Source organism: Gymnodraco acuticeps, unplaced genomic scaffold (assembly GCF_902827175.1).
Source record: "Gymnodraco acuticeps unplaced genomic scaffold, fGymAcu1.1, whole genome shotgun sequence".
In the NCBI taxonomy this organism is placed as follows: domain Eukaryota; kingdom Metazoa; phylum Chordata; class Actinopteri; order Perciformes; family Bathydraconidae; genus Gymnodraco; species Gymnodraco acuticeps.
In genome coordinates, this window is record NW_022989815.1 from 553193 (window position 1) to 581043 (window position 27851).

The following is a 27851-nucleotide window of genomic DNA, read 5'->3' on the forward strand; positions in this document are numbered from 1 at the left end:
TCACACAACAACCCCAGAGCCACCACCTGATTCAGGTGAACAAGGTATGTACCTGTCAGTAAACGTACAAGTTATGCGAACATGTAAGCAAAGCATAAATTCCAGCTACGTTGACGTTACTTTGAATCGCGCGGGTAAGCTAAACCGTTAGCAAGTAGCTATAGCTAGCCAGATATATTAAATAAACACTTTGTCATACAATATAAATGTTGTGTTTTTTAGCGTTACTTGGTGATTTCAAAGAAAGCTCTCTGGGAAATGTTGACTTACTGTCAGTGTTCGACATGAAGCTAGAAGCTACCTTACGGTGATTACTTTCCTGCATTTCAATGGACAGCATATAAAAAGGACATACTTAATTGCTTAAGAGATCCTCACATGCTATCTCTTTAAAAAAAGAAGTATCCAGTCAACAACAAAATATCAGTGATCGTATAGTGATAGTATATTTTTCATAAGCGATGTGAAACATTAAACTTAAAAAAACCTCTGTGAGGGCCTAAGATATTCTACAAAATAATATTTAAAAACATTTTTGTTATATTTTTCATTAGTTTTACCAAAATAACTTGATTTAATTGTATTTAAAATAACATTTCCAAAGAAATAAATCCTTCGAATCTGCCTATTCAGTTTCTGTTGGAATGTGAAGGGTTAAATGAAAGAAGCCCCTCTCTGCGAGTCTGTGAAGACGGGAGCTGTTGGATGTCCAGCTATGAATTCACAGAGGGCCAGCTATAGTAACTAAAACGAGAGAGTAATGTCAAATGACAGTACAATTGACCAATTATTTCACACACAGTGACGTCACAGCTACCCACAATGCAACGCGCACCATATATGTTTTTATAAAGACGCCATTTTTCTGGAGGTGCAAAAATCCTGGCGATGCTAATATAAACAGCTAGCTAATGTAGCCAGGCAGAGCGCACTAGTTTTTTTTTCTGAATTAACGACCGAAGAAATCGCTGCATGTTTTCGGATTACATCTCTGGACTTGAGGGGTGTGCTCTAGGTCGTTACCAGCGTAAGCTAGAGCTGTGTGGGTTGTTGGATGTACAATGTATGGAATTACGACCCTCAAAAGTGGCCTTCGGTCGATTTTGGCATCTACGTCTATCTTCTGGAAACACCAGGTGAATACCCCACTTGTCACAATAATATTATCATGCCAATGCTTATATGTGGTATTTTAGAGTTGACTATATTGATTAAGGCAATTGACTATGATATTCTGTATGCACCTCGTGTGAAATGGTTGATACCGGAAGTACGGTGTCGCCCTCGGCCCAAAACCCGTATGTGTGTGTGAAAGAATAGTAACTAAAACGAGAGAGTAATGTCAAATGACAGTACAATTGACCAATCATATCTTCCCTCTAAATGGGTGGGTGTTATTATCGCGGACTTTATGACAAGTTCCGCCCGCTGTGCAACTTTTCTTGTTTCTATAGCAACAACAACTTCCTGTCAACAGCGTTAACTCGCCTTCAAAATAAAAGCATGCCAAATTACACTTAAGACATACAACTGCAACGAAAGTAACAAACACAATACAATATCCTTTTCAATTTCAAAGAACACAAATAGGGTTATTTACAGGTGTTGTGTTGTGTGGTAGAGGGTCGCTTTCATTGATGCGTTTTGCACCCCGGGCCGTTGTTTTGATATTCCGCTGCTGTGACATAATAACTCGAGGGAAGGGGTGGGGGTCAGAGGGCCTAGGTAGACAAGTCACGGCTCGCCACTAGTGTTAATTTCGTCAGCTATTTTTTTATTTAGTTTTAGTCTTAGTCCTGTGTTAAATTTCCTTTTTAGTTTAGTCATATTTAGTCACCTTCATCCTGTTTTTATTTAGTCAAGTTTTAGTCGACTAAAAGTCTGAGCATTTTAGTCTTATTTTAGTCGACTAAAACAGTAAACATTTTAGTCAAGATTTAGTCGACTAAAAGTCTGAGCATTTTAGTCTTATTTTAGTCAAAGAAAACTAATTATTTTAGTCTACTTTTTGTCAATGAAAACTGTTGAGTCTTTTTTAGTCATCAGATTATATAGAACATTTCAGTCAAACTAGTCTAGCCAAAACCAATAATTTGTCATTTTAGTATATATAAATAAATAAGATTATATATTGTCCTTATTTGATGAAAAACACAGGTTGAATGATTAAGAAGCTTTGCAGAGAGTATCTGCTCAGGTTTGTGGTGTTGTTACCAGCTGTGTTATGGCCGCATTGCTTCCCTTCTGATAAAACAATGCATTCGCTTTTTTTCTCTGCCTCATTGTAGCGAAAATGGGCCCAAATATCACATAGTTTCTTTCTCCCAAGCAGTGGTGGCTTTAGACTTTTTCGTTGTCAGTCATTTTGACGGACAGGATCGTAACATTTCCGTCATAATCCATTATTATCCGTCGAGTGCACAATTTATCAATCACTCGCGCGGGGGGGGTATTCGGTTAACGCGAGTGCAACCACTGCTCCCAAGCCCTGTTGTTGCCATTTTATTTTCTGTTAAATAAGGTTAGTTAGACCATGAGTTAGACCCGAGTCTTCCTGTTAGTTCATATTTTGCCGCTGCCCGGTGTAATTCAAATCTACCGCCGCGCTCAGCACGGACACACAGCTGCTGCCCTGCCGCAGCACCGGAAATGGAACTGCTGGGAGAAAAACTGACTATCAGAGATGTAACGTTATCTTTGATAATATTTCGTCTCCTCATTTTTCATCAACGAAAGTAAAGAGAGATTTTGGCATAGTTTTTATTTAGTAAACTACATTTTCGTCTCGTTACTTTTCGTCAACGATATTGCATGATGATTTCGTTACAGTTATTGTTTACTGCCGTCTCGTCATCGTCTCGTTATGGAAAAAAAGGTCGTTGACGAACATATTTCGTCATAGTTTTAGTCAACGAAATTAACACTACTCGCCACTGCAAATAGCCAATCACACAAAAAACATGTTGTTGTGACTGTGAGCATTAAACAATTAACATTAAACTAAACAAACACAACAGTACGTTATTGTCCACCGACATAATACAGGCACCTTACCCTCAAGAGATCCTCACGTGCTATGAGAATCTCCCATAATCCATTGCCGTAACAAAGCTAATGCAGGCATACGTTTGTGACACTAGATGGCGCAATTGTGTATGTGCGTGTGGGGAGTCTTGCAGTAGACAAGTTGACTGTAGCGCCGCCACTGTGGGCTAAGCCCCGAATGTTTCCAGGTCCAGGCGACGCCCCTGGTGCCGCAGTTGGACTGTTACTGTTAATGATCTCCTAAACTGAAGTACATCATTAAAACAACTAGGGCTGTCAAACGATTAACATTTTTAATCAGATTAATCACAGCTTAAAAATTTATTAATCATGATTAATCACCATTCGAACTATGTCCAAAATATGCTATTTCTTTATGTATATTGTTGTGGGAATGGAAAGATAAATTAAAGAAGGCGGATATATCCATTTAACACAGTATGTATGTTTATTATATAACATTGTTCTGCGTGTCAAAATGAAAGACAGCCCACACACCTATCAATCATCAAATCAGCCAGGTGTTTCTTTCTTTCCAGGATCTCCACTGATTGTGTCCCCAGTTAAGTGGCAGTCCTTCTGTAGCAGTACCTCCTGCCTCCTCATGCCGCTCCGCTTCGGAACTTTCTTCGTGTGTGCAGGTGGTCCCACATTCAACAGCATCAGGTCCGCTAGCAAAGACAGCATCCTCCGTAGCTGCAAGGTTAGTGCTAGCTGTCACGCTAGCAGGTGCATTTTGGTTGTCAAAAGCTGTTTTTTGTTTCTTTGTGAGAAAACCAAAACTAGCCAGGCTTGTAGACCCCGTCGGCAGCAGTGGCCTTTTTTTGGGCGGCATAGTACTCGTCTGCTAGCCTACGGTACTCGTAGTATGTGTGTATCTTGTAAATATATTTGAATGTATGTTGATATAACGGTTCATTCTTCGGGCGCGCGCAGCACGTTCACAGCCTCACAGGCATAGATTGCGCAATATTTTATTGCGCAGCTTAGAGGTGAAGTGCAGGCATATTGTCATTCAAGAGAGAATACGATGCGTAGTTCTTTTGGAAAACATTGTTTTGTTTGCCTATTTACCTCGTTAACGTAAATAATACTCATTACATTGAAAAATGCATTATTTGTGATCAAAATAATGGTTGTTGGTAATGTATATTAGCGACCCCCACAGATGTTTGATTTCATTGGGTCCGTGGGAGCTCAGGCACCTCCTTATGGGAGCTCAGCTCCCATTGGCTCCCACGTAACTCGAACCCTGCATGTATGGCTCTGCCGCTCAGCGCTGCTGCTTGCTTCAGTCTGTGTCTGCGTTCTTTCGCACCTGCCTGTAATCTGAGAAGGTCCCGCCTCTCTGGCTGGCTCCCGCCCGGAAAATCTTCAGTAATAGCCTATCAGATAGCGCTGTGGGCGGGACATTGCTCGTGTACACAGAGTGGTGACTGCAGCCAGAGAAACGGCCGCATCAGAGCCAAAGTTTTATCGGCAATTTGATTAAAAAAAGGCCGATACTGATAATCGGTCAAATGCGGAATATCGGTCAACCCCTAGTTAACAGCAGCCCTGTCTGTGCACACGGAGACCGACTCTGTCGTCCGGTGATCCTTCTGGAAAAGCTTCACAAGTAGGTCGGTACGCAAATGCGCTTTGTGACACAATTGACGGTACGCATTTCAGATTACGCACATAGCCTGCGTACCAGTTATGTGCACCCCTATACTACAGCAAAAGTATTCTCCGTCGGGACTTCCTGCAACAACACCACGCCGTTATCTTGATTCTGATTGGCCAGAAGACATTATCAAAGATGTTCTATTGAGAAGACGATCACTACGTGACAAAAGTTTTCAAAACCATTTCTGGTCTTCGGTATTTCCAGACAAGTGGCTACTGAAATCAATCTTACTGCTGTCTGTGCAATTTACTCCGCGAGTTGGCAGACTTTATTTTGCTTACTTTAACATCATTTGTCATGGTGGGGCTAAGCCATTTATTGGTATGGGTGTAGCCTACCCCAGCCATACCCTGGCGCTGCCACTGGTGGGGTGTATGGGGCGGGCCTATTCTGCACATGCGTTAAATATTTTAACGCAATTAATTCAAAAAATGAATTACCGCCGTTAACGCGATAATTTTGACAGCATTAAAAACAACACATCTTGTTTGCTGGTAAGGGGAGTCATCGAATCCCTATTCAGAAGCCAATCAAACAGCATTTCAAAGCCTGAATCACAGTAAGGCAGTCAAGTCGTGTGTGTGTGTGTGTGTGTGTGTGTGTGTGTGTGTGTGTGTGTGTGTGTGTGTGTGTGTGTGTGTGTGTGTGTGTGTGTGTGTGTGTGTGTGTGTGTGTGTGTGTGTGTGTGTGTGTGTGTGTGTGTGTGTGTGTGTGTGTGTGTGTGTGTGTGTGTGTGTGTGTGTGTGTGTGTGTGTGTGTGTGTGTGTGTGTGTGTGTGTGTGTGTGTGTGTGTGTGTGGGTGTGTGTGTGTGTGTGTGTGTGTGTGTGTGTGTGTGTGTGTGTGTGTGTGTGTGACTCACTTCCTGAAGGTTGGTATGGACCCCTGCAAGGTTCGACCAGGAGGCGTCCCAGACCCGTGGCTTTGACTTGACAGCAAGCTCTCAGTTTCAAAGGCGAACATCCCATCACGGTCGTCAGGAACATCCAGGAACTCCCCATCGCTCCACACTCCCACAGCGCCATCCATCGACTGGTATTTGATCTCTATGGTAACGCTGGTCTGAAAACAGCATGAAAGCAGATGAAAGTCAGCCAACGTTATTAGCAGATAGCTAATAAGCTTTTATTTCCATACAGGTCAGAGTGCAGATTTAAATTTTAAGCATTTATAGGAAAGATTATTTGATCATGAAGCATCAAAACCATTTTTATATCTATAAAATGTGCCACTTTATTCAAATCAAACTCTTGAGCAGTTCTCATTATTTCTCCATTCAGCTACATCCAGTGTGCCTGTTATCTCTGCTCCAAAATACAACCCCAGGTTTTTATGACATGTCCTAACAAGAAACTACAACTGCAAAATTGAAAGAACAACAATTGATGTCCCGGACACTAATATCATTTGTCAGCGCTGTCATTGCTGTTATAAATTATACTCCTTCAGCTGTCAAGATCATTTCAAATTATTTAAATAAGCCCTGTGAACCAGAAGCTTGAGAAATCCTATACAAATATAAAAAATGTGTTTGAGAAAGTAGAGTGCGGAAATTGTATTGAACCCTGTACAATGCAGTTATACACAAATATAACACCTCACCATCTGTGGTACTGCGACCGGATATTTATAAATCAATCTAAACCTTTAGTGAGAGAGTCAACACCTCCAAGCTTAGCCTCAAATAAACAATAGCAATTTAATTATGTTTAGAAAAGTTCTCAGTCAAGACAACAAACCAGGACTATTAATCATCTGTTTTACTGGGGGGGGGGATTCGAACTGAAAGTGAGTGTTAATATAATCCCTGCCAGAAACATTTGTGACATCGTAGTTTGTCTTCTCTGTCTCCCGGGGACTCGTGTTTGGAGAATATAATCCTCCTGACGATGACCTCATCTTTAATAAGAAGCGGACAATTTATTCTACTGACAAAGACGGATGAGAAGAGAAAATTCTCTGGGCTCTCGTTCCCCCTTTCTCCCTCAGTGTCGCTCTCGATTCCCAACATCCTTTGCAAAGCAATCACTGTGGTCCACAAGGAGTTGGGAGTTGTCACTATGGCAACCACACCAGTGCAGTTGTAGGTACAAGGAGTTATTTCTCAGGGTGTGTCGGATTTAGTTTTCTACAGGGATGTACATTACTGATAGTCTCTAATAGTGTGTTTCTGCTTCGGTGTGTGATTTCACGAGAAGCTACTCGCACATATGTCTGTGTGTGTGTGTGTGTGTGTGTGTGTGTGTGTGTGTGTGTGTGTGTGTGTGTGTGTGTGTGTGTGTGTGTGTGTGTGTGTGTGTGTGTGTGTGTGTGTGTGTGTGTGTGTGTGTGTGTGTGTGTGTGTGTGTGTGTGTGTGTGTGTGTGTGTGTGTGTGTGTGTGTGTGTGTGTGTGCGCGCGCCCTGAAGCTCTCCCATGCCGTGTATCATCATGTCGCCACTTACACAATCCTGCACATGTGGAGCTTTAAAACCACATACAGTCATGTTCCCTCTCCCACATGCTATTATGCTGCTCACATTTACACACACCCGCCCACACACACACACACTGTATTCACCAGCAAAATGTTCCTAGCCCTCCTCCTCACTACCGAGCTGGACCCCAGGAAGACGTGTTTTAGGGCACAGCTAATGGGGAGCCTTTTAATAAGCTTTAAACTGAGCCGCTCCCAGTTAAGCTGTTCTAAAGTCTATTTTCAATCAATAGGGAATATAGGGAATTAATGTTAATAGAAAATGTCCTCATGTGCTGATATTGCTAAGAGACTGTTGTATTTCATTAAGTTCCTTCTCGATGTACAGGTCTTAAACGCTGGTGTTTTTATAGGCCAAATGACGGCTGTTAGTTCTCCTATTGCAGACCACTGCAGGTGTATTGGAAGATTGATTTCTCCATTAAATTGTGATTGCATTTTGCTGACTGATAAGCTTTCATTTCAACTTACTGCTGCAAGGAACAGAAAGCCATATCCTTTGATCTATATAATCAACTTGATTTTAGCTTTGGTCATCTGTTTTTGGACTCTAGTTATCCCCTTTAATATGAGTAAATAAACTCTGTATTAGCTCTTCCTAGCTATGCAAATAAATATGTAAACCCCAAACTCACCATATTAAATATTCCAGATGTTTTGCGCTTCTTTTTATACACATTTATCAAAGTTTGGTAATCCTCACTTTAATTGTGTATTTATTTCTTGTCTGTTTAGCATTAGTTTGTTAATGGGTTGAGTGGGGTTGAAGAGGCTTCATGTAAATTGTGCTGACTCCACATTTTAGATCACCAGTTAACATACCCATGCCAGCGGGTAAATCTGCATTAAAGCTGGAGTGCAGCCCATTACATTCAAGGGCTTGCCATAGGACTTCACACTATGCTGAGTAAGCCTTTTATTACCAATGAAAACTCTCAGTATTTTGCAGTATACCAGAGTTTTGGTGCAAAAATGCCTGCAGGTGAGTTTGCTCAATCTAACCAATTCCCACGAGCGAGAAGTATTCAAGTGTTTTAACATTAATCCTTTCTCTAAACGTGGCACTATCTTTTTATATGAAGCATCCACTCAAAAACTTAAGCTTCCATCATACCAATCAAAGTCACAAAATCACTCAGATTGACACATTACAAAAGTTCCAGAGATATCGACCAGATCTTTAAAAAAAGCTCATAGATGGGCTGATACTTCAATGTAGGTTAGTTAGTTGTACCTTTATTGACGTGTTGTTATCGTCGATGAGCGTGTCGGTCAGCTCTAGGTGTCCCTCCTCTGCCACCTTCTGAAGAACCATACAGAAAGTCCCCACCAGCCTGCAGGGAAACACCAACAGAGAGTGAGATCAATCAAAGCATTACATCAACACAATGTGTCTTTTGTTCCTCCCATCCGTTTACCTCTGTGTAAATCTATAGTCTATTTTAGTCTCTCTTTTGTCATTATCAGTCCCACTTATTATTACTGCCATATAGTTCTTTTTGTACGTAGGTCCGAACAACTCCTTCTCACAGAGTGTAAGTGATAGAGTCATGAACAGACTGTGGTGGTGGTGATGGATATGTGTTGTTGTGACAGACATTGAGACAGTGCTACTCTGCCTGTGTCAGCAGCCAAATATAGTATGTCACTCATCAAAGCAGTTTAAAAGTAGACCAACAAATCTCTTTCCCCTAACATCTTCCTTTTATGTCCTTATTTTGTACATTATGTTAAAAGTCTGAGAAACGCTGAAGGTAAGCATTTGTTTTGTTTGTTTGGAAGTAACTTCACAAGGTACTTTTAACCTTAAAAGACATTTACTCTTTTTCCCTGTAACGAGACATTTCCTAGGTTTCCTACTGAGAATCTCACTTACTGGTTTGGTTAGTTTATCCATTTGGCCGCAAATCGTTCCACTTCTTTGTTCTGCAAATGTTTCAGAAAGCGAACTCTCTAAAGCTTTCAACACATTTCAGCAAGAGGCAGACACTAATCAATGCCACCAAGGACACGTATATAAATGGATAAAGCCTCACAGTTCATTCATCTAGCACACTGAATGAAATTGTACTTTCTAAAGTTGACTTTTCATTGCAAGAAAAATAGGTTTTCACCTTTTATCTCACAGTTAGCTGAAGCCAGCTGAGACATTATCTAAAACTTCTAAAATAATGCATTTTGAATGTCACAGTTTTTCTTTCAATTGGCCTTTTAAGATACATACACATACATAAAAATAACGATCGACAATTATGGTCACAAGTTATTGTGATATATTATTTATTATAACCAGTTTGTGATATGTAAATGTGGTTTGTATCACTGTCCAAGTCTTTAGTATGTTAACAAAAAGTACTTAAATGTATTGGATATATAACCAATTAGGGAAACATTATAATTTGGAATAAAACAATTACTTAGTTGAGAATAAGGAGACTTTTGTTTCATTGTTGGAAATTATTCTTTGTCTGCAGTATTTAGGATCATTAGTCGAAAGGTTCATTTCGATGCCACCTAAGGAACTTCATAGAACATGACAGTGGAAAAAAAACTCAGTAGTGCCCCTATTCAGCCAGCCAATTAGAGCTGGTGAATAATTTAAAAAGTTTCCCCCAAAACAGCTGAGCTATCAGCCACATGCAGCTCAGCCCACTCTGAACCACACACATAGAGTAAGTAATGTGTGCTCTAATAGCCACTAGCTCACACACACACAACATGGTTACACATGGAGTGAAAATATACCTGTGTTTTTATTTTTGAATTCCTACGCTACACACAGGAGAATATATGTGTACGATTAAATGGAGCAACAAGACACACATGTGTCGGATACGAGTCCGCAGGGGGAAATAGTATTGTAAAACAAGGGTATACAATCAATAGCTTGGCACGCACACACACACACACACACACACACACACACACACACACACACACACACACACACACACACACACACAGAGAAGAGGACCGCAGGGATGGCAGCTAACGATGTGAGCTTCCCGACTGCACTATAGACATGTCAGTGAGACGGGAGTGAATGAGTGGAGTACACAAGTATTCCTGCTCCGGAGCACACAAAACCAACAAGTACTATCTTATTAAAGACATAGCCCAATACAAAATGTGCTTGTTATCACATGCTAGTATCCTTTCACTCTCACTAGATTCACTTAATGGAAAAGCAAATCATACTTATCTACACTTGCCGCAACTCAAATTGATTTCTACTGAAGACAATTTGAATGTCTGTGCTGTTTGGGATACCTGTTCACCAAATCAGAAGCTTCTTCAAATGGTTCAGGAAGAGTTTTAATTTCTGTCTCAGCGTTAGCTCACGATAGCTTGCCCCTATCTGACTAAGCATAGGGTCCCTGCAGTGCCACATTTTTAGATAGTCTCTTGTGTTCATGATATTCCTAAAAATGTGAGCAACTATCAGCTTTTTTCCCCAGTAAATGCAATCATTGTAGTGTCGAAATGCACGTCAAATCTCCAGGTTCACTTTGAAATCTATAAAGAGAGACTTGGCCTTTATAATTTGGAATTGAAAAACGCACGACAATCGTTCTTCTCTGACATCATTACCAAAAACAACGCACGTGCCTTGTTTGCTACCGTCGACAGACTAACTAACCCCCCAGTGTCAGTAGCCTCTGAATTTCTATCCACCAGGGCGTGCAATGATTTTGCCTCCTTTTTCACTGACAAAATTCAGAAAATCAGACAAGCAGTCAGTGCCTCTGCATCAGGAACAGCAAATGTGTTGTCCCTATCTCCACTTAACATCAATTCAGACATCATGACACAATTCCATCAGATTAATGATAAAAACCTAGAGGACATTATTCAACTTCTGAAATCCTCCTCTTGCTGCCTTGATATTATTCCAACAGGATTTTTCAAAGATGTTTTGCCTTGCATGGCCTCAGATCTACTTCATATAGTAAACAAATCTCTTCACTCAGGTATTTTTCCACAGGCCCTGAAAACTGCAGTCATTAAACCGCTCTTAAAAAAGAATAATCTAGATGCTTCAGTAATGAACAATTACAGGCCCATATCAAACCTCCCATTTCTAGGTAAAATCATTGAAAAAGTTGTTTTTCAACAGTTGAGTAATTTCTTGCATTTAAATAACTGTTTCGATGTGTTCCAGTCAGGCTTTCGTCCAAACCACAGCACTGAGACTGCTCTTGTAAAGGTCTTTAATGACATCCACTTAAACACAGACAGTGGCAGAACTTCAGTGTTAGTATTATTAGATCTCAGTGCTGCGTTTGACACTGTTGACCACAGCATATTACTAGACCGACTGGAAAACTGGGTGGGACTTTCGGAAACAGTTCTGAATTGGTTTGAATCCTACTTAAAGGACAGAAACAACTTTGTTTCTATAGGTAAATACACATCTGAGTTGACAAATATGACATGTGGGGTTCCTCAAGGCTCCATCTTGGGGCCTCTTCTCTTTAACATCTACATGCTACCACTGGCTCAGATAATGAAGAACAACAAAATAAGTTACCATAGCTATGCAGATGACACACAAATTTACGTAACAATTTCACCAGGAGACTATGCTCCAATTCAAACACTGAGTAAGTGCATTGAACAAATCAATGACTGGATGTGTCAGAACTTTCTCCAATTAAACAAAGATAAAACTGAGGTAATGGTTTTTGGAGCCAAGGCAGAACGTATAAAAGTTAGCGCTGAGCTTCAGTGTGCAATGTTCAAAACAACAGATAAAGCCAGAAATCTAGGTGTAGTCATGGACTCTGACCTGAGTTTCAACAGTCACATTAAAACAGTTACTAAATCAGCCTACTATCACCTAAAGAATATATCTAGGATTAAAAGACTAATGTCACAGCAGGATTTGGAAAAACTTGTCCATGCTTTTATCTTCAGTAGACTCGACTACTGCAATGGTGTCTTCACAGGTCTCACTAAAAAATCTATTAGGAAGCTGCAGCTAATTCAGAACGCTGCTGCTCGAGTCCTCACTAACACTAAGAAAGTGGATCACATCACTCCAGTTCTGAAGTCTTTACACTGGCTTCCTGTGTGTCAAAGAATAGATTTCAAAATACTGCTGCTGGTTTATAAAGCACTGAATGGTTTAGGCCCAAAATACATTTCTGACCTCCTGCTAAATTATGAACCATCCAGATCTCTCAGGTCTTCAGGGACTGGTCAGCTTTCTGTCCCCAGAGTCAGAACTAAACATGGTAAAGCAGCGTTCAGTTATTATGCTCCAAATATCTGGAACAAACTCCCAGAAACCTGCAGGTCCGCTACAACTCTGACTACTTTTAAATCCAGGCTGAAGACTTTTCTTTTTGTCGCTGCTGTTAATTGAACTATTCATATCTTAGACTGCACTGTAACTTTTATCCATGTACTTTTTTCTTTAATGTTTAATTGCACTGTAACTTTATCCATGTATTTTTTCTTTAATGTTTATTTTATTAGCTTTTCTTTTTAATGACTGATTTTAAATGCCATTTTCTTAATCTCTTTCATTTTTTGTAAAGCACTTTGAATTGCCTTGTGTTGAAAAGTGCTATATAAATAAACTTGCCTTGCCTTGCCTTTCAGATATCACACATTCTCTTATTTATTTATCAATACATTCATTTTCTTCACCATTTCCTTTTTCTGTATCTCCATCTCACCTATAGGTCTTCTCACCTCTGGAATTGGTGGGGATACATCCAACTTACAGTTGAAAGTGAGGCTACATTGGTCAGCAGAGCTTCAGAACTTTATAATAAGGTACATTTAGAAACCTAGAACTTGACTTAACTCGGAGTCCTGGTTTTGAAAGAAAAAAAGTATGGGTTTCCCCTCAGGCGCTGACAGATGCTTTCTCTGTGGAGGTGTATTTCTGCCAGGCTCCTACACTGAATCTCTCTCTGCTCAACTTAAAAGGCATGACGTGACTGAAAAAGAGTGTGTGTAAGGATATTAATGTTCTTTTGCAGTCAACTTTTTCTTTGAAGAGGAGTAGGAACATCAGCACCTCTGAGCAATATCTCTGGAATTACCAACCCGCCACACTATAATCCTCTCTTCCCTTCCCTGGACAGTGGAGATCAATATGTCTGTCAAATTGGCCGGTCATTTCCTTTCAGCCATTGTAATATGTGTCCAAGTGCTGAATAATTGAACTGAGCAGGGGCTATCATGTTCTGGCTCACTTTTGAGCACTTCAAAAGGTGGCATTCATTATTGATTCTAGTTAAAACAATTTACTTTCATCTGCTTCATAATTCACAACTCCCTTCCCTTTCAATTCATATTCATTTTTTGTATGCCTCAAGTTGCTTTTGCAAACCAGGCGTGACTATGACTGATTCTCTGGCTCAGGAGAACTTGGAGAGAAGGGAGTACAGCTTTGAAATGTACAATATTTTTCCAAGTCAAATAGAATTGTTCTCAATGTTGCTCTAATCCATCCCAGGTGCCAGGGACTCGGCTGGAGGAAAAATGAAATGTTAAAGCTGCCAGGTGTGTGTGATTTGTCGGAGGGGAAGCCTCAGCAAAGCACTGCCCTCCACCGGTGTACTCCCACTGATATGAGCTGAATAACATTCAGCCAACATGTCTTTCATTTGTGTTCAAGCATGAATATCTATTGAGTCACATAAAACGCTATCAATAGTCTGGTCTTTCACAAAACACACACTGGACAAAGACAATCATAATGGAAACTGGTAACCACAAACAATATAAAAAGGTATTAATACTTGTTTTCCATGCCAGCTTCAGCATGTCGTGATATTCTGGTGATTCGTTTTAGGAAGTCAATATGTTTTTGTTGATATAGTCAGTGTTAATGAAAAAATGTATTGAGAAATTGCGTGTGAATAAAATAACTGAAAGGAATGACTGTTTTTGCCAAATGAAGCTAATTAGATTGAGTTGTTTGTCACATTTATGCAAAAAATAAATATATAATAATAACATAGGAATCCAATATTGTCATAAGCAGCACTGCTTATTGAGAAACGACTAACTCAACCATATGTCACTGAAATACAGAATCCAAATAAACATTAGAATGTGTTTGTGGATGTACAAACCCACAGTGCTCATTCCAAAGCGTCAGGCATGAGAGAGTCTAGATACATCTAACAGAGGAGCAGGTTTATGTTTTTGATTGCAGAGTCTCTGTACACGAACAGTAAAGTCAGATACAATTGTATTTCCTCTGAATGAAAACCATAAAGATAATCAGAAACTCGGAGAGGCGATAAAAGAAATTGCACAATTGTAATTTTGCTGAGATCAAAAGCAGAAAAGGAAAGAGGGGAGATTCACTTAAGCTTCCATAATCGTTTTATCTTACCTGAGAGGAAAGTAGTAAAACTCAAAGGCATTTCTAAAGATAAAAACTGTCTTTAACAACAGAATCACAAGGAAAATAGTGAAAGAGTTCCAGAATTGCACGTGTCTTTCACAGAACAAAGCAGATCTTGTAACACTAGAATTTTATAAAACTTGTTTTGAATCAATATGTTTTTTTGTCAGGTATTGTGTCCGCTCAGCAGGGAGAGAACAAATTCAGTTTTAAATATTCAAGCCTGGTTTGATAATAATGCTGGGGGGTGTGCAAGAGTTTCACAAACAATAGTGTAGAATACAGGAAGATTAAAAGCTGAATTAAATCTGTCTCAGTTTGAAGTGGCTTACTGCAGGTTCCTGCCGTGCAGCTCATAAAAGACTGAATCAAAATGCAATATTAAATAAAAACAACAACAAAACAAAAACAGCTACACAAACTTTACAGTTGTGAGGACTTGGGTGGAGAGAGCAAGATGGTGTATGATATTTTAATCAGTTCCAGGTATATCCCTCCGTCACATGCTGATGCTAGCCTGCTTGAAACGTGATATGGCATCTTGTGTAAAAGAAGGATATCAGACTAGAATTGTTTTGTAAGGCGGTACTGGAAAAATGTCAAATTGATCTAGTGATGACTCCCTTACTTGTGTTATGGAAGTACAGCAGTAGGTGTTGGAGAAAAAATATTGATTTGGATCTGTAAAGGCCCTGTCACACTGTCCCGAAATTGACACCCGATGGACACACGATAAAGGAAATGTTCAAATTCGGCTGTGATCGTAGCAACATCGGGCCATTCGTGAGGGCATCTTAAGCCATCGTATGACCGCCGGTGGAGTTTCTCAGGCTCCGGCAGCAACTTAGTGAGCGGCAACTTCGTAAGGCACTCGTGAGGACATCTTGTCAAATCGTGTCATCTTCGTGTTATCATCGGTGCCATCGGGCATTCGCCCTCACTCTGATCAGAGTGAGGGCGAATGCCCGATGGCACCGATGATAACACGATGGCCTTACGAAGGGCACAATTGACACACGAATTCAACACGAAAATGAACCTTCGCAAGGTCCTTCGGCAATTTTTTGGCATGCCAAAGATTTTGCCACCGCTCACGAAGTTGCTGCCGGAGCTTGAGAAACTCCACCGGCGGTCATACGATGGCTTAAGATGCCCTCACGAATGGCCCGATGTTGCTACGATCACAGCCGAATTTGAACATTTCCTTTATCGTGTGTCCATCGGGTTGTTTTATTGCACAACAAAATCATGTAAATATATTATGTAAATAACCCAATTTGTGTTCTGTGAAACTAAAAAGGATATAATATATTATTTTGAAGGACAGTTGACAGGAAGTTGTTGTTGTTATGGAAACAACATTACGGAGAAAACGTAATATTTTCTACATATAACGACGGATAAAGTAAAGAACAAAGTCTGAAGATATCAGTACAGTATCATAGTACTGTAACACAATTGTTTTTGGTACTTTCATTGCAGTTGTATGTCTTAAATGTAATGTAAATGTTGCCTTCGTGTGTGGTTCGGGGCCATCTTCGTGCGAAATTCACAATTCCATATTCGTGTGTCCATCGGGTGTCAATTTTGGGACAGTGTGACAGGGGCTTAATGGATGGATTTTTTGTGTAGTTTTGATAAGTTTGGGAGTGTGAATTTGAAAGCGCAGTGGGAAAGAAGAACCACTTTCCTGTTATAATGCATGTGTTAAATCATGTTTAGCATCCTAATTTGAAAATAATAATATACTCTACTATGCATCCCAGGTTTAAGGCTTATCAGACTCTGTAACCTGGCAGAGCAATGGGAGACATGTTGTGATCACTCTGGAAAGGTATCATGCAGGCCACTACTGCAAAACATTGATAACAAAATATCCAATTCCTATTCAAAGGACCTCAGATATTCTTCTTTGGGCCCTCTGAGAGCCACAGACATCAGGTTGAAGACCTTGAATATACAATGATATATCCTCCTCTTTGCTCCAGTGGCCAGTAACTGACACACCATGCTGTACTCCGCAGCGTGCAGAATACAAAAGCATGTCTCTCAGCCTCCGCGGACAACAGTTCATAAACACGGTCAATATGCCACTGCAGCACAGCGAGTGAGCACCCCCCCCCATCATCGCACTTCCTTTGTGTCGTAGTAATGTGATCGCACTTGTGGTCGCACTGTGTGATACACTGGCCCCTAGAGTGTGTTGGTGCAGACAGTGATGAAGCAGATCAGTTACCCTGGTAATGATGCTGCGTGTGGACATATGGAGCAGGTGTGAGAACAACATAAGCTATGACTCATCTTGAATTATTTACCCACTTACTGTAAATGAGTGCCGCGTTGCATTGTGTTGTGCGTGTGTGGGGGTAAGTGTCTTTGCATGTGAGAATACTTGTTTTTGTGAACATGATTCTTTAGGTGTATAATATTATGCTGTAACCCCCCGTGCATGTGAGGCTTAGTTGTTATCCAGCAGTCAGCGGATGAAACAATTGCATCTGGTATAAATAGAAATACCATTAACCCCCTTGTTTTTCTTGCTTATTATCTCTCTAATGAAAAACTGGAATCCACAATTTTTGTGCTGAAAAAAGTAGACCAGGCCAATTAGATAGATATAGGGAGGCGTGTGGCACAGTGGACTAGTGCGTTGGTGTTCGGATCAGAGGGTTCAAACAGGTTCAAATCCCTCTGCAGTCAGCATGTCGTTGTGTCCCTGGGCAAGACACTTCACCCCAAATTGCTCCTGTGGGAATTGCCCACAGTATTGAGTATATACAGTAAGTCGCTTTGGATAAAAGCGTCTAACAAGTAACATGTAATGTAATATGTCCTAAATAAAACTTCAGCATTTTAACATGCTAACATTTGCTAATTGGCATTACACAGCAGTAAGGCTGAGGCTGATATTGGGGCAAAAAAGTATTTAGTCAGCCACCAATTGTGCAAGTTCTCCCACTTAAAAAGATGAGAGAGGCCTGTAATTTTCATCCTAGGTATACCTCAACTATGAGAGACAAAATGAGAAGAAAAAAAATCCAGAATATCACATTGTCTGATTTTTAAAGAATTTATTTGCAAATTATGGTGGAAAATAAGTATTTGGTCAATAACAAAAGTTCATCTCAATACTTTGTTATATACCCTTTGTTGGCAATGACAGAGGTCAAACGTTTTCTGTAAGTTTTCACAAGGTTTTCACACACTGTTGCTGGTATTTTGGCCCATTCCTCCATGCAGATCACCTCTAGAGCAGTGATGTTTTGGGGCTGTCGCTGGGCAACACGGACTTTCAACTCCCTCCAAAGCCACTCCTTCGTTGCCCGGGCGGTGTGTTTGGGATCATTGTCATGCTGAAAGACCCAGCCACGTTTCATCTTCAATGCTCTTGCTGATGGAAGGAGGTTGTCACTCAAAATCTCACGATACATGGCCCCATTCATTCTTTCCTTTACACGGATCAGTCGTCCTGGTCCCTTTGCAGAAAAACAGCCCCAAAGCATGATGTTTCCACCCCCATGTTTCACAGTAGGTATGGTGTTCTTTGGATGCAACTCAGCATTCTTTCTCCTCCAAACACGTCTAGTTGAGTTTTTACCAAAAAGTTATATTTTGGTTTCATCTGACCATATGACATTCTCCCAATCCTCTTCTGGATCATCTAAATGCTCTCTAGCAAACTTCAGACGGGCCTGGACATGTACTGGCTTAAGCAGGGGGACATGTCTGGCACTGCAGGATTTGAGTCCCTGGCGGCGTAGTGTGTTACTGATGGTAGCCTTTGTTACTTTGGTCCCAGCTCTCTGCAGGTCATTGACTAGGTCCCCCCGTGTGGTTCTGGGATTTTTGCTCACCGTTCTTGTGATCATTTTGACCCCACGGGGTGAGATCTTGCGTGGAGCCCCAGATCGAGGGAGATTATCAGTGGTCTTGTATGTCTTCCATTTTCTAATAATTGCTCCCACAGTTGATTTCTTCACACCAAGCTGCTTACCTATTGCAGATTTAGTCTTCCCAGCCTGGTGCAGGTCTACAATTTTGTTTCTGGTGTCCTTTGACAGCTCTTTGGTCTTGGCCATAGTGGAGTTTGGAGTGTGACTGTTTGAGGTTTTGGACAGGTGTCTTTTATACTGATAACGAGTTCAAACAAGTGCCATTAATACAGTTAACGAGTGGAGGACAGAGGAGGCTCTTAAATAAGAAGTTATAGGTCTGTGAGAGCCAGAAATCTTGTTTGTTTGTAGGTGACCAAATACTTATTTTACCGAGGAATTTACCAATTAATTCTTTAAAAATCTCTCTCATCTTTTTAAGTGGGAGAACTTGCACAATTGGTGGCTGACTAAATACTGTTTTGCCCCACTGTATAGGTCATTCGTTTTGCAGATATTGGGTCATAAACCAAGGTATATGACACATTGAGATTTTGACCAAATAGAAGTCAACTAAGTTGTAACCCTGAGGAGGACATGAATGTCTGTGGCCAATTTATGGCCAACTTTCAGACCCTTCAACCTCATGGTGGCGCTAGAGTAAAAGACACAGGTTCACCATATTCAACAGGATTCGTCCACTGGGATGTCTAAAAACAATGTTGTGGACATCAATCAATTAGATGTTGAGATATTCAACAGGATAATTGAAAAAGGACCTGCTGGTAGGGCTGGATCAAAAGTAAGGGGAGATTGACAGAGTCATCAGATGCATCCTCTGTGCACTCTTTGAATTGTCATGTTTAGCTGTCCTGTTTCTGTTCCCTCTCCATCACAATGGCACCAGAAAAATCGCGATGGCAGTTTAGAGCTGCCTTGACACAGAACTGATACAACATCTGTCTGCACACCTGTCAGCAGCTTTTAGCTCAGTGTCTAATTTGTGACGGGATGAGAAATGTGTCACCACCTACAACACATGCTTTCACACTAAGCAGATAAGATAAGGTCAAACAGGAAAAAAAACACGAAGACATTGATACAAACACATACATCACTACCAGTGGCGGCCGGCCCATAGGGGCGCCGCCCCACCTCTTCCCACATACAAAAAAATATATTAAAAAAAATATTAAATAAAAAAATATATATTTAAAAAAATATATATATTTTTATTTTTAATGAACAAGGTAAATATCATACAATTGGTATCAGTAAAATGTATAATCTACAATAAAATCTCGTTTAAAATTGTGTTACTAAAGTTACTGATAAGTCACATGTTTCCTGCCTGGCCTTGCCCGTGGCATTAGTTTATCATTACCGGGCGGAGCCCCCGAGCCAAACAGCAGCAACCAGCACGTTGCAAAAGTCTCAATAGTAAACTGTGCCGCCGAAACATAATTTCAGCCAATCAGCGCCGTCAAATATTTTGGTCACGAGGGCGCTCACGTTGGCGCCCACATTGCTTACGTGCGTTGACGTGAGTTGTTTTTTAGACTCGTGAGTGACCAAGGTGACGCAGAAGTTGGATGAGAATGGTGTGCAGGTGGAGTCGCCGGACCTCGGTCCGCACCCAATTCCGTGCAAGAGCTACTCTCCAATCCTTTCCAAAGGAGAAGTTTGGGAGATAAATTGATACTTAAAGACCTTGGACCGGACCAACCCGATTTGTATATATCACAGCAAGCTCGTGAAAAAGACAAAACGTATCAACGAGGCTAGCTGGATGCAAACGATGCAAACAGGTAAATGCTATCTTTTGTTTCCCAAGCTTGCTCTTCAAACAGCCGGGGACAGATACGATCTGTTCAGAAACTAGACAAAAGTTAAACAAGTACAAACTACAGACTGTCTGTGTCATGGAGAATACAGTCACTGGTTTATTTATGTCTGTATAGGCCGTTGTTGTGAGTGTGGACGGTCGGAGCATATATAACGTTAGCTTAGCCAAGCTCCATTCAGAAAACAACCATTCTAAAAGGTTTTTCGCCTGCCGTCTGTCTGCAGACTTGTCAAAGCATTAATTCATGGTTTTTACTAACCGGTATCAGTATGTTGTTACGTCGGCATCATTTAGAAATGTGTATTCCAATTTAATCACGGTAAAATATGTTCATTTTGTTGTAGTTGTAGCTCCCGAGCCAGCGCGTCTTGTTTGAATGATGCGAGTAAACACAGCTGGCAGCCGCGGCGAAACTCGAGCGACTAGAGCGATGCTATAGGAGCGTTTAGAGCAAAGTGAATATTCGCATCGCGTCCGGTCTGAACGCAGCATTAAAGCGAGCTCTGCGCTGCACTGGAAACGCGCCATTACATCACCAGAAGTCCTCATTTAAGGGGTCATTTCTCCCAAAAAGATATACTCACTATATCAACAGCCCCACCAAAAATATTTTCCACCAGCCGCCACTGATCACTACCCACATACACACACACACAAAGTCAAACATACTAATGAGTGTGTGGGCGACATATATGTCCTCAGTCTGGACATCAAGTTAAAGTCAGCAGCTGAATTCATCTGATTGGATTTTTTACGGACAGGCTTCCAGACTACCTTCATCAGACCAGTACACACCAGAGCAAAAACACTGCAAGGCAAACTAAGATTAATAAAAAAAGGAAAAAGCAACATGATGAGAAGAAGGAATTAAGTGAAATGACTTCAGTAGCCACTTTCCGCTATTGCCTCAAAACAAATGATTTCATTAGAGTGCTTTGCAGATTGTTTGAAGCAGGTTAAAGTGTTATTACAGTGCTCAAAAGCATGTTGGTCTTTAATGTAAGACTTGTAAATGGTTCCACTTTAGATATAAATATAAAAACAATTACAGTACATTTGTCTGAACAAACCAGTAATAAACCGAACACACACGGCAATTAGTGAAAGCATATGATGCATTCAAGATGTGATCCCATCCCAGCTCCTTACTCCATTGTTAGGAGAATTGAAAAAGGACTCAGGATCTAATGCAGTTTCATTACTCTCACTCGGCTCAAGACATGACACTCACTCATGGCCCTCTCCTTGGTTTTGCACTCGTTACACACACAATTGAGTCAATTTAGAACAAGCTAACAGGGAATACAAGTTCACTCTCTTTATCATTTGAGAAACATGCACCGTGTGTCACTTTCAATTGGTCACAGGTGGTGAAGGGAAGGCAGGAAGGGACCTGAAGTCACAAACTGAAATGCTGTTAGGTGAGGTAAATGTAGTTTAGGAACAAGCTGGGAGCAGAATGAGCTTACCTGTTGGAGAAGACTTTGCTGTAGTTGTACACTTGGATTTCCAGCATCTCGTTTCCATCCAGCCTGCTGGCAATGGGCCATCGAAATATCTGGGGAAAAATACAGAATATCATGGTTTAGAAGATAGTAGAACTGCAGCTAAATATATTGTTTGTTATCGATTGTTCTATTGATTATTGTGTTATTAAAACAGTGTTTAGTATATAAAATGACCAATAGAGTGATAAAGCAGCACAAAGCAGCATCCCTCTCCTCTGTCATCATCCTTCTGGACCTGTCTGCTGCATTCAACACGGTGAACCATCAGATCCTCCGTTGCACTCTCCAAAAACTTGGGAGTTTCAGGCACTGCACTTTCCCTCCTCACCTCATACCTCAAAGACCGTACCTACAGGGTAACTTGGAGAGGGTCCGAGTCCGACCCTTGTCAATTAACTACAGGGGTCCCTCAGGGCTCTGTTCTTGGTCCCCTCCTCTTCTCCTTGTACACAAACTCGCTCGGATCAGTCATTAGCCCATATGGTTTTTCATAACACCCAACTAATTCTGTCCTTTCCCCGCTCAGAGACCCAGGTCGTCGCACGCATCTCTGCTTGTCTAGCTGACATCTCTCAGTGGATGTGTGCTCATCACCTCAAGCTCGAACCTTGACAAGACTGAACTGCTTTTCCTTCCGAGAAAAGATGGTCCCACTCTTGACCTAACAATCAACATCGGCACCTCTGTTGTTTCCCCGACTCAGACTGCAAGGAATCTGGGTGTGACCCTAGATAACAAACTGTCCTTCACTGCAAACATCGCTGCTACAACCCGCTGCTGCAGATACACTCTTTACAACATCAGGAAGATACGTCCCCAACTGACCCAGAAAACAACGCAGGTTCTGGTCCAGGCTCTCGTCATCTCACGCCTAGACTACTGCAACTCCCTCCTGGCTGGTCTACCTGCATGTGCCATCCGACCTCTGCAGCTCATCCAGAATGCAGCGGCTCGTCTGGTCTTCAACCTTCCAAAATGTTCCCACACCACTCCGCTCCCTTCACTGGCTTCCAGTAACTGCTAGAATCCACTTCAAAACAATGGTACTTGCATACCATGCTGCGAATGGATCTGGCCCTTCCTACATCCAGGACATGGTTAAACTGTACACCCCAGCGCGTGCACTTCGCTCTGCATCAGCCAAACGGCTCGCTGCACCCTAGCTGCGAGGGGGACCCAAGTTCCCATCAGCAAAAACACGTCGGTTTGCTATCCTGGCTCCAAAATGATGGAATGAGCTCCCCATTTGAAATCAGGACAGCAGATAGCTTGCACATCTTACGGCGCAGACTGAAAACGCATCTCTTTTGACTCCACTTCGAGAGATAGAATTACTAACAAAGAACTGCTATCAGAGCACTTATATACTAATAAAGGACTGGCTTATCTAAAGCCAGTTGAGTAGCACTTGAAATGTTTGGCTCTATGAAACCTGATGTACTTATGATTCTGTTTTCTTCAAGGTTCTATCTTCCTGGTCGAATGTACTTACTGTAAGTCGCTTTAGATAAAAGCATCAGCTAAATGCCATGTAATGTAATGTAATAATGCGTATTTCCAATGTGACGTCAAACTGAAAAAGGCACAACATCAACCCTTAATTCTGTCCGAGGGGGCAACAGTGTCAGAATGTGTCCAAAATCAATCCCTATTCACTATCACTATATTTCACTTTTAGTCTACCATTTTATCCCAATGTGAAAATGTCAGCACTACTTCCTGTTAACAAGCCTAGAGTGCATGCTCCATGTTTTACAGATGACAGTTATAGTACTAATTTACAATGATGACGCAACATTTTAATGATTAGTAGTGGCCTATAATCAGGGGTGCACATAACTTTTTTTGCCCTGGTTCTCAAAGGAGCACCTGGAGATGTTGCTTGGTGCTCATCCTTAAAATGAAATGAACCGTAACTTTTGAGGGGGGCTTGACTTTATTTGCCAGACACACAGCACTGAACACACATGCAGAGGTGAACACAGAACACACATGCAGAGGTGAACACAAGACAAAATTAGCACGACCAGTAATCCTACAAGCTGTCATCACTACCCTCCTGACTGTTCTCCTCACTGTCTTCCTCTCTGTCAGACATGGTAGCTGATGATGTAGGCCTACTTATTTCTCTCTGGTTGAGTCTGTGATTAGCTGCTTGCATCCACAAGTCAACAGCTGGGTTTGGGTCGAAAGTCTCTGTTGTCATCTTAGACAAGTGGATGTAATCAAATAAGTATGTGAACATAACCAATAACCTACCATAGCCAATAACAAATGAATGTAACTTATTTTATTTGTGTTGTTCATTCATATCTTATTTTACCTTAAAGGAATGCTCCACTCATTAGATAATTAATCAAAACTTCAGTATTTAGTGAAACATTATGTTTAAACCATACCCTGAAGAAATCAGCGATATTCCCCGGTAAATAATGATTTTATAGCTCTTTTTTATCAAAACCTGCATATTCCGTCAGGCAGCTGCCATTTTGGCCATTTTCAGTAGTCACGTGATGGTCGTGACGTCATCCATGCGTTCACTTTGTAAACACACGAAAACATGGCGGAGTATTTGAGTTCGGACTCGTCAGCCGAGGAAGAAGTTTTGAGCAATGTGAAGAGATTGGATGGTGGAATTCAGCAATACAGGTTCGAGCCAAGTAGTCAGAACCGTCAGGAATCCAGGGACAGTGACGATGAGGATGAAATGTATGCATGTAGTACCACCCTTGCTAGCGATTCCCTCTCTAGTTTAGCATACTCAGCCTCGTTGTCCCTGGCCCTAGAACCACGATTTTATGGGGCCGGAAAAACTGGCGAAAAGTACCCGATAGCCGGTACTACGCTATATGGAAAGGCCACCAAAAACTGGCCTGGCCTGGACGCTAAAGGAAGTTTAAACGGGGCTACCCGCTGCAATGGAAATGCGCTATAACATACCTTATTATTCTTACTCCTAGCACTACTTCTGGTCCTCCGTCGCTTCACACTTGCAGAGGGCGATTTATCAACTGGCCGAACGGGTGTCCTGGTCGGTGATGACACCAGAAAGACCGATGGCACTGCATCTCCATTAAGTAATGGTTGTTTAATAAATCCCATTTTATGTTTTATCATACTCTTAGAGTAGTCGTCCGGAAACTTGAAATGTTCGCTGCATACATGCGCCTGTGGATCTTTCGGTTCGGGCCGAGCACATTTCGCTAGCCACTGCCTCCGAACGTACTTCCTACGCTTACCTTTTGGCAATAGATGGAACCGAGCATTCCGTGGATTGTTCCTATCCGAATTGTGGCAATGTTTCGCGATACAATGAGGCATATTTGAAGAGAGTAACTACAGTAAATAACATGAACATCAACGTGTCCTCGAAACCAAACGCATGGTTTACGTTACTTCCGGTAAAATGGCGCCGCCCACAGTGTTGTTATTTCGGTAATTAATCAGTTTAAAATCACTGATAACGTCATCGGATTAAAAAAAAAAAAAAAAGAAGACTGGCAGAGACTGGTCTGTTTTATCGGATGATAATTATTTAAAAATGCGTGTCATGAGCATTCCCTCCCTTTAACATTTATTTATTTATGCATTTTTTTTTTTATCCCTCTAGTTTTATAGGATGTTTTTGGTTTACTGTCCTATAGTATACATTGGAATGATTTCACACCTGTTTATCCCAATAATTATAAAGGAGAGCCTTGGAAATATGTGTTTACATAAATTGTGACCAAACTGTTTGAACTTAGACTAAAGTGAACTATCTAAACACTCAGAGTCCTTACCTCACTGAGCTGTAGTATCAGCCTCTCAGTCTGACTGGAGAGGACTCTCCCTCCACATTATTGTAGAAACATCTTCTTCTTATATCCGTTAGAGCAGCTAGCACCAGATTCTAATAACAACAGCGCGTACCGGTGAACCCTCCCTCTCTCCCTCGCTCACTCGCATTTTGGCTGTGAGCTGCGGGGCGCCAGATAAGCCAACATCCCCCATTTTCATCACTCACAGCGCCCATCGTACAGGGAAAATGAAACGTGTAACCGGGGTGAAAAGGGTGTTACAATTACTTAATTATGAATATTGTTACATCAAGGCCGAAAATTAGGATGAGCCCCAACGGTCAAAAATGTTTTTTTCCCTCCCAGAACTACCAGCGCAGCGCCTCCACAGATCTGGCACCCTAGGAGAACATCTATAACGCCAGTGCTACGGGCCGGCCCTGAGTTCATATACAACTCGCAAATATCTTTCTTTCTCTCTCTCTCCTCTCTTCTCATTCTCTCTCTCCCTCTGCCTCTCTCAATTTTGGTGCGCAAATGCGCCTTTTTTCAAATGACCCGGTGCTCTTTTTTTGGCGGAGGTGCGCATGCGCACCAGCGCACCAGTTATGTGCAGCCCTGCCTATAATATTGTTTTACTGCTCATTAATGATCTGCTCAAGTGTCTTGTTATAGGGAGAAGTGAGTAAGTGAACAAGGGAGTAGTTTGGATACACAGCTATACAGATAACTCCTTCAGAAGATACACACAGAAGGACTCATGTCAGCATGCAGATGTTCCTCCGAGGATCCCTTGAGTTGAAAATCATCCCTAGCGGCTAGATGTAGATTTTTGTTCTGGAAGCAAAAGTACATCAAAATATTTAATTTATCACAATAAACATCCCCAGGTTCTACAGCACCAACCAAGAATACTGATTACCTTTTTTTCGCTATAAGGTAAAACATGAAAAATAGCAACCAAGCAAAAATGTATGATAATTAATGTCTTTGATATCCTTGAGGAAAATCCCACTTTGTAAGAGGTGCAAAATCAGCTTTGAAGGATAACCTTCCTTTGGCAAGTTTGCTTTAATTATCTCTGAAATTACAGTTTTAGGAGATTTCCCATTGCAGTATCCAAGTATCTAAGAGGGGAAAAGAGAAAGCAACCACATCTTAGTTTTAAATCCTTTCCAACACATCAGTGAGGTTTTCACTAATTGGTTTTGTCAGGCTTATCAGACACTCACGATGGTACATTCATTGTTTTTTCACACCAGTGAGCACACAGTGCATCTCCCTTCGAGGGTCCTGTCACATATGAATTGGATAAACCCAGAGTCCGTTTATCTCAGAGTTATCTTGTCAGCAGGACAGTGAAAAACTGATTATGGTCTTGTAAAAATGTACTTTATAAAAGGGTGAAACACACACAGGTTGTCACAGGTTTTTCATATTAGTATTAACATTTGAATAACAATGAAAAGCAAAACCGTTCCAGAAAATATAACTCAGTTCTCCTGGGTGGAGCAAATAAATGGCAAAAAATAAACAAAGACCAAAAACAATTAATAAGGAAGTTAAAAAGGAGGTTGACTTAAAGCTTAACAATTCAGTAAATGACCTTGGAGCCTCTTCTTCTGCACTTTATTATCTTGGGAAAGAGGCTATATGAGTGCAGGTGGGCTGGACAGGTGATTTAAAACCCATTCACCCCCAGCTGGTGTTGGGGTCTCATTCAGTATAACACTGCGGGCTGTGAGACAAGCGATTCATCAGGGATGTCCCATTACTGAATCCTGGGGTTTCCACCTGGTACTATAGACCAGCTTTCAAGGATCTGTGGAGGTGTGTGCTTGTGAGTGTGTACCACATTAAAGCATCACTCTGAACCCTCTGCACTGAGGCCCTGCAGTCTGTAGCCTTCCCTTCCAGGCTTCAGTCAAGCATAACCAAAACGGCTGCCTCCTTTTTAACGGCCTTTCTCCGGCATCTTTCAGCCCCAGAAGGATGGTCGTTGGCTAAGGTTATGGCTAACAAGCTCGTGCCACACATCTCATTTATGACTATATATCCTCTAGTGCAGGGGTGCCCAATCGACCGGTCGATCGCGGGGAGATTCCCAGTCGATCGCGAGATGTGTCTAAAAATAGAACAACAATATTCTGTTTTATCGTTAATGTCCTGTAACATAATCTTCCTGTGCCAGAATAATGCACTTGAACGCATCAAAGCTTTGTGATTGGCCGGCGTGACCCCATGTGTCGGGGCGTCGCTGGTGAGCAGTGGGCAGTGTGCACTAGTT

The 27851-nt window shown here is 41.4% G+C and overlaps 1 protein-coding gene across 1 annotated transcript in view; it reads right to left on the reverse strand.

The window, feature by feature from the left end:
* otofa (otoferlin a) overlaps positions 1-27851 on the reverse strand; it is a 107801-nt gene that overhangs the window by 52687 nt on the left and 27263 nt on the right. Inside the window, 3 exon segments of the mRNA XM_034230840.1 lie at positions 5575-5774; positions 8422-8521; positions 21747-21835. Coding sequence (XP_034086731.1) covers positions 5575-5774; positions 8422-8521; positions 21747-21835 — 389 coding nt within the window.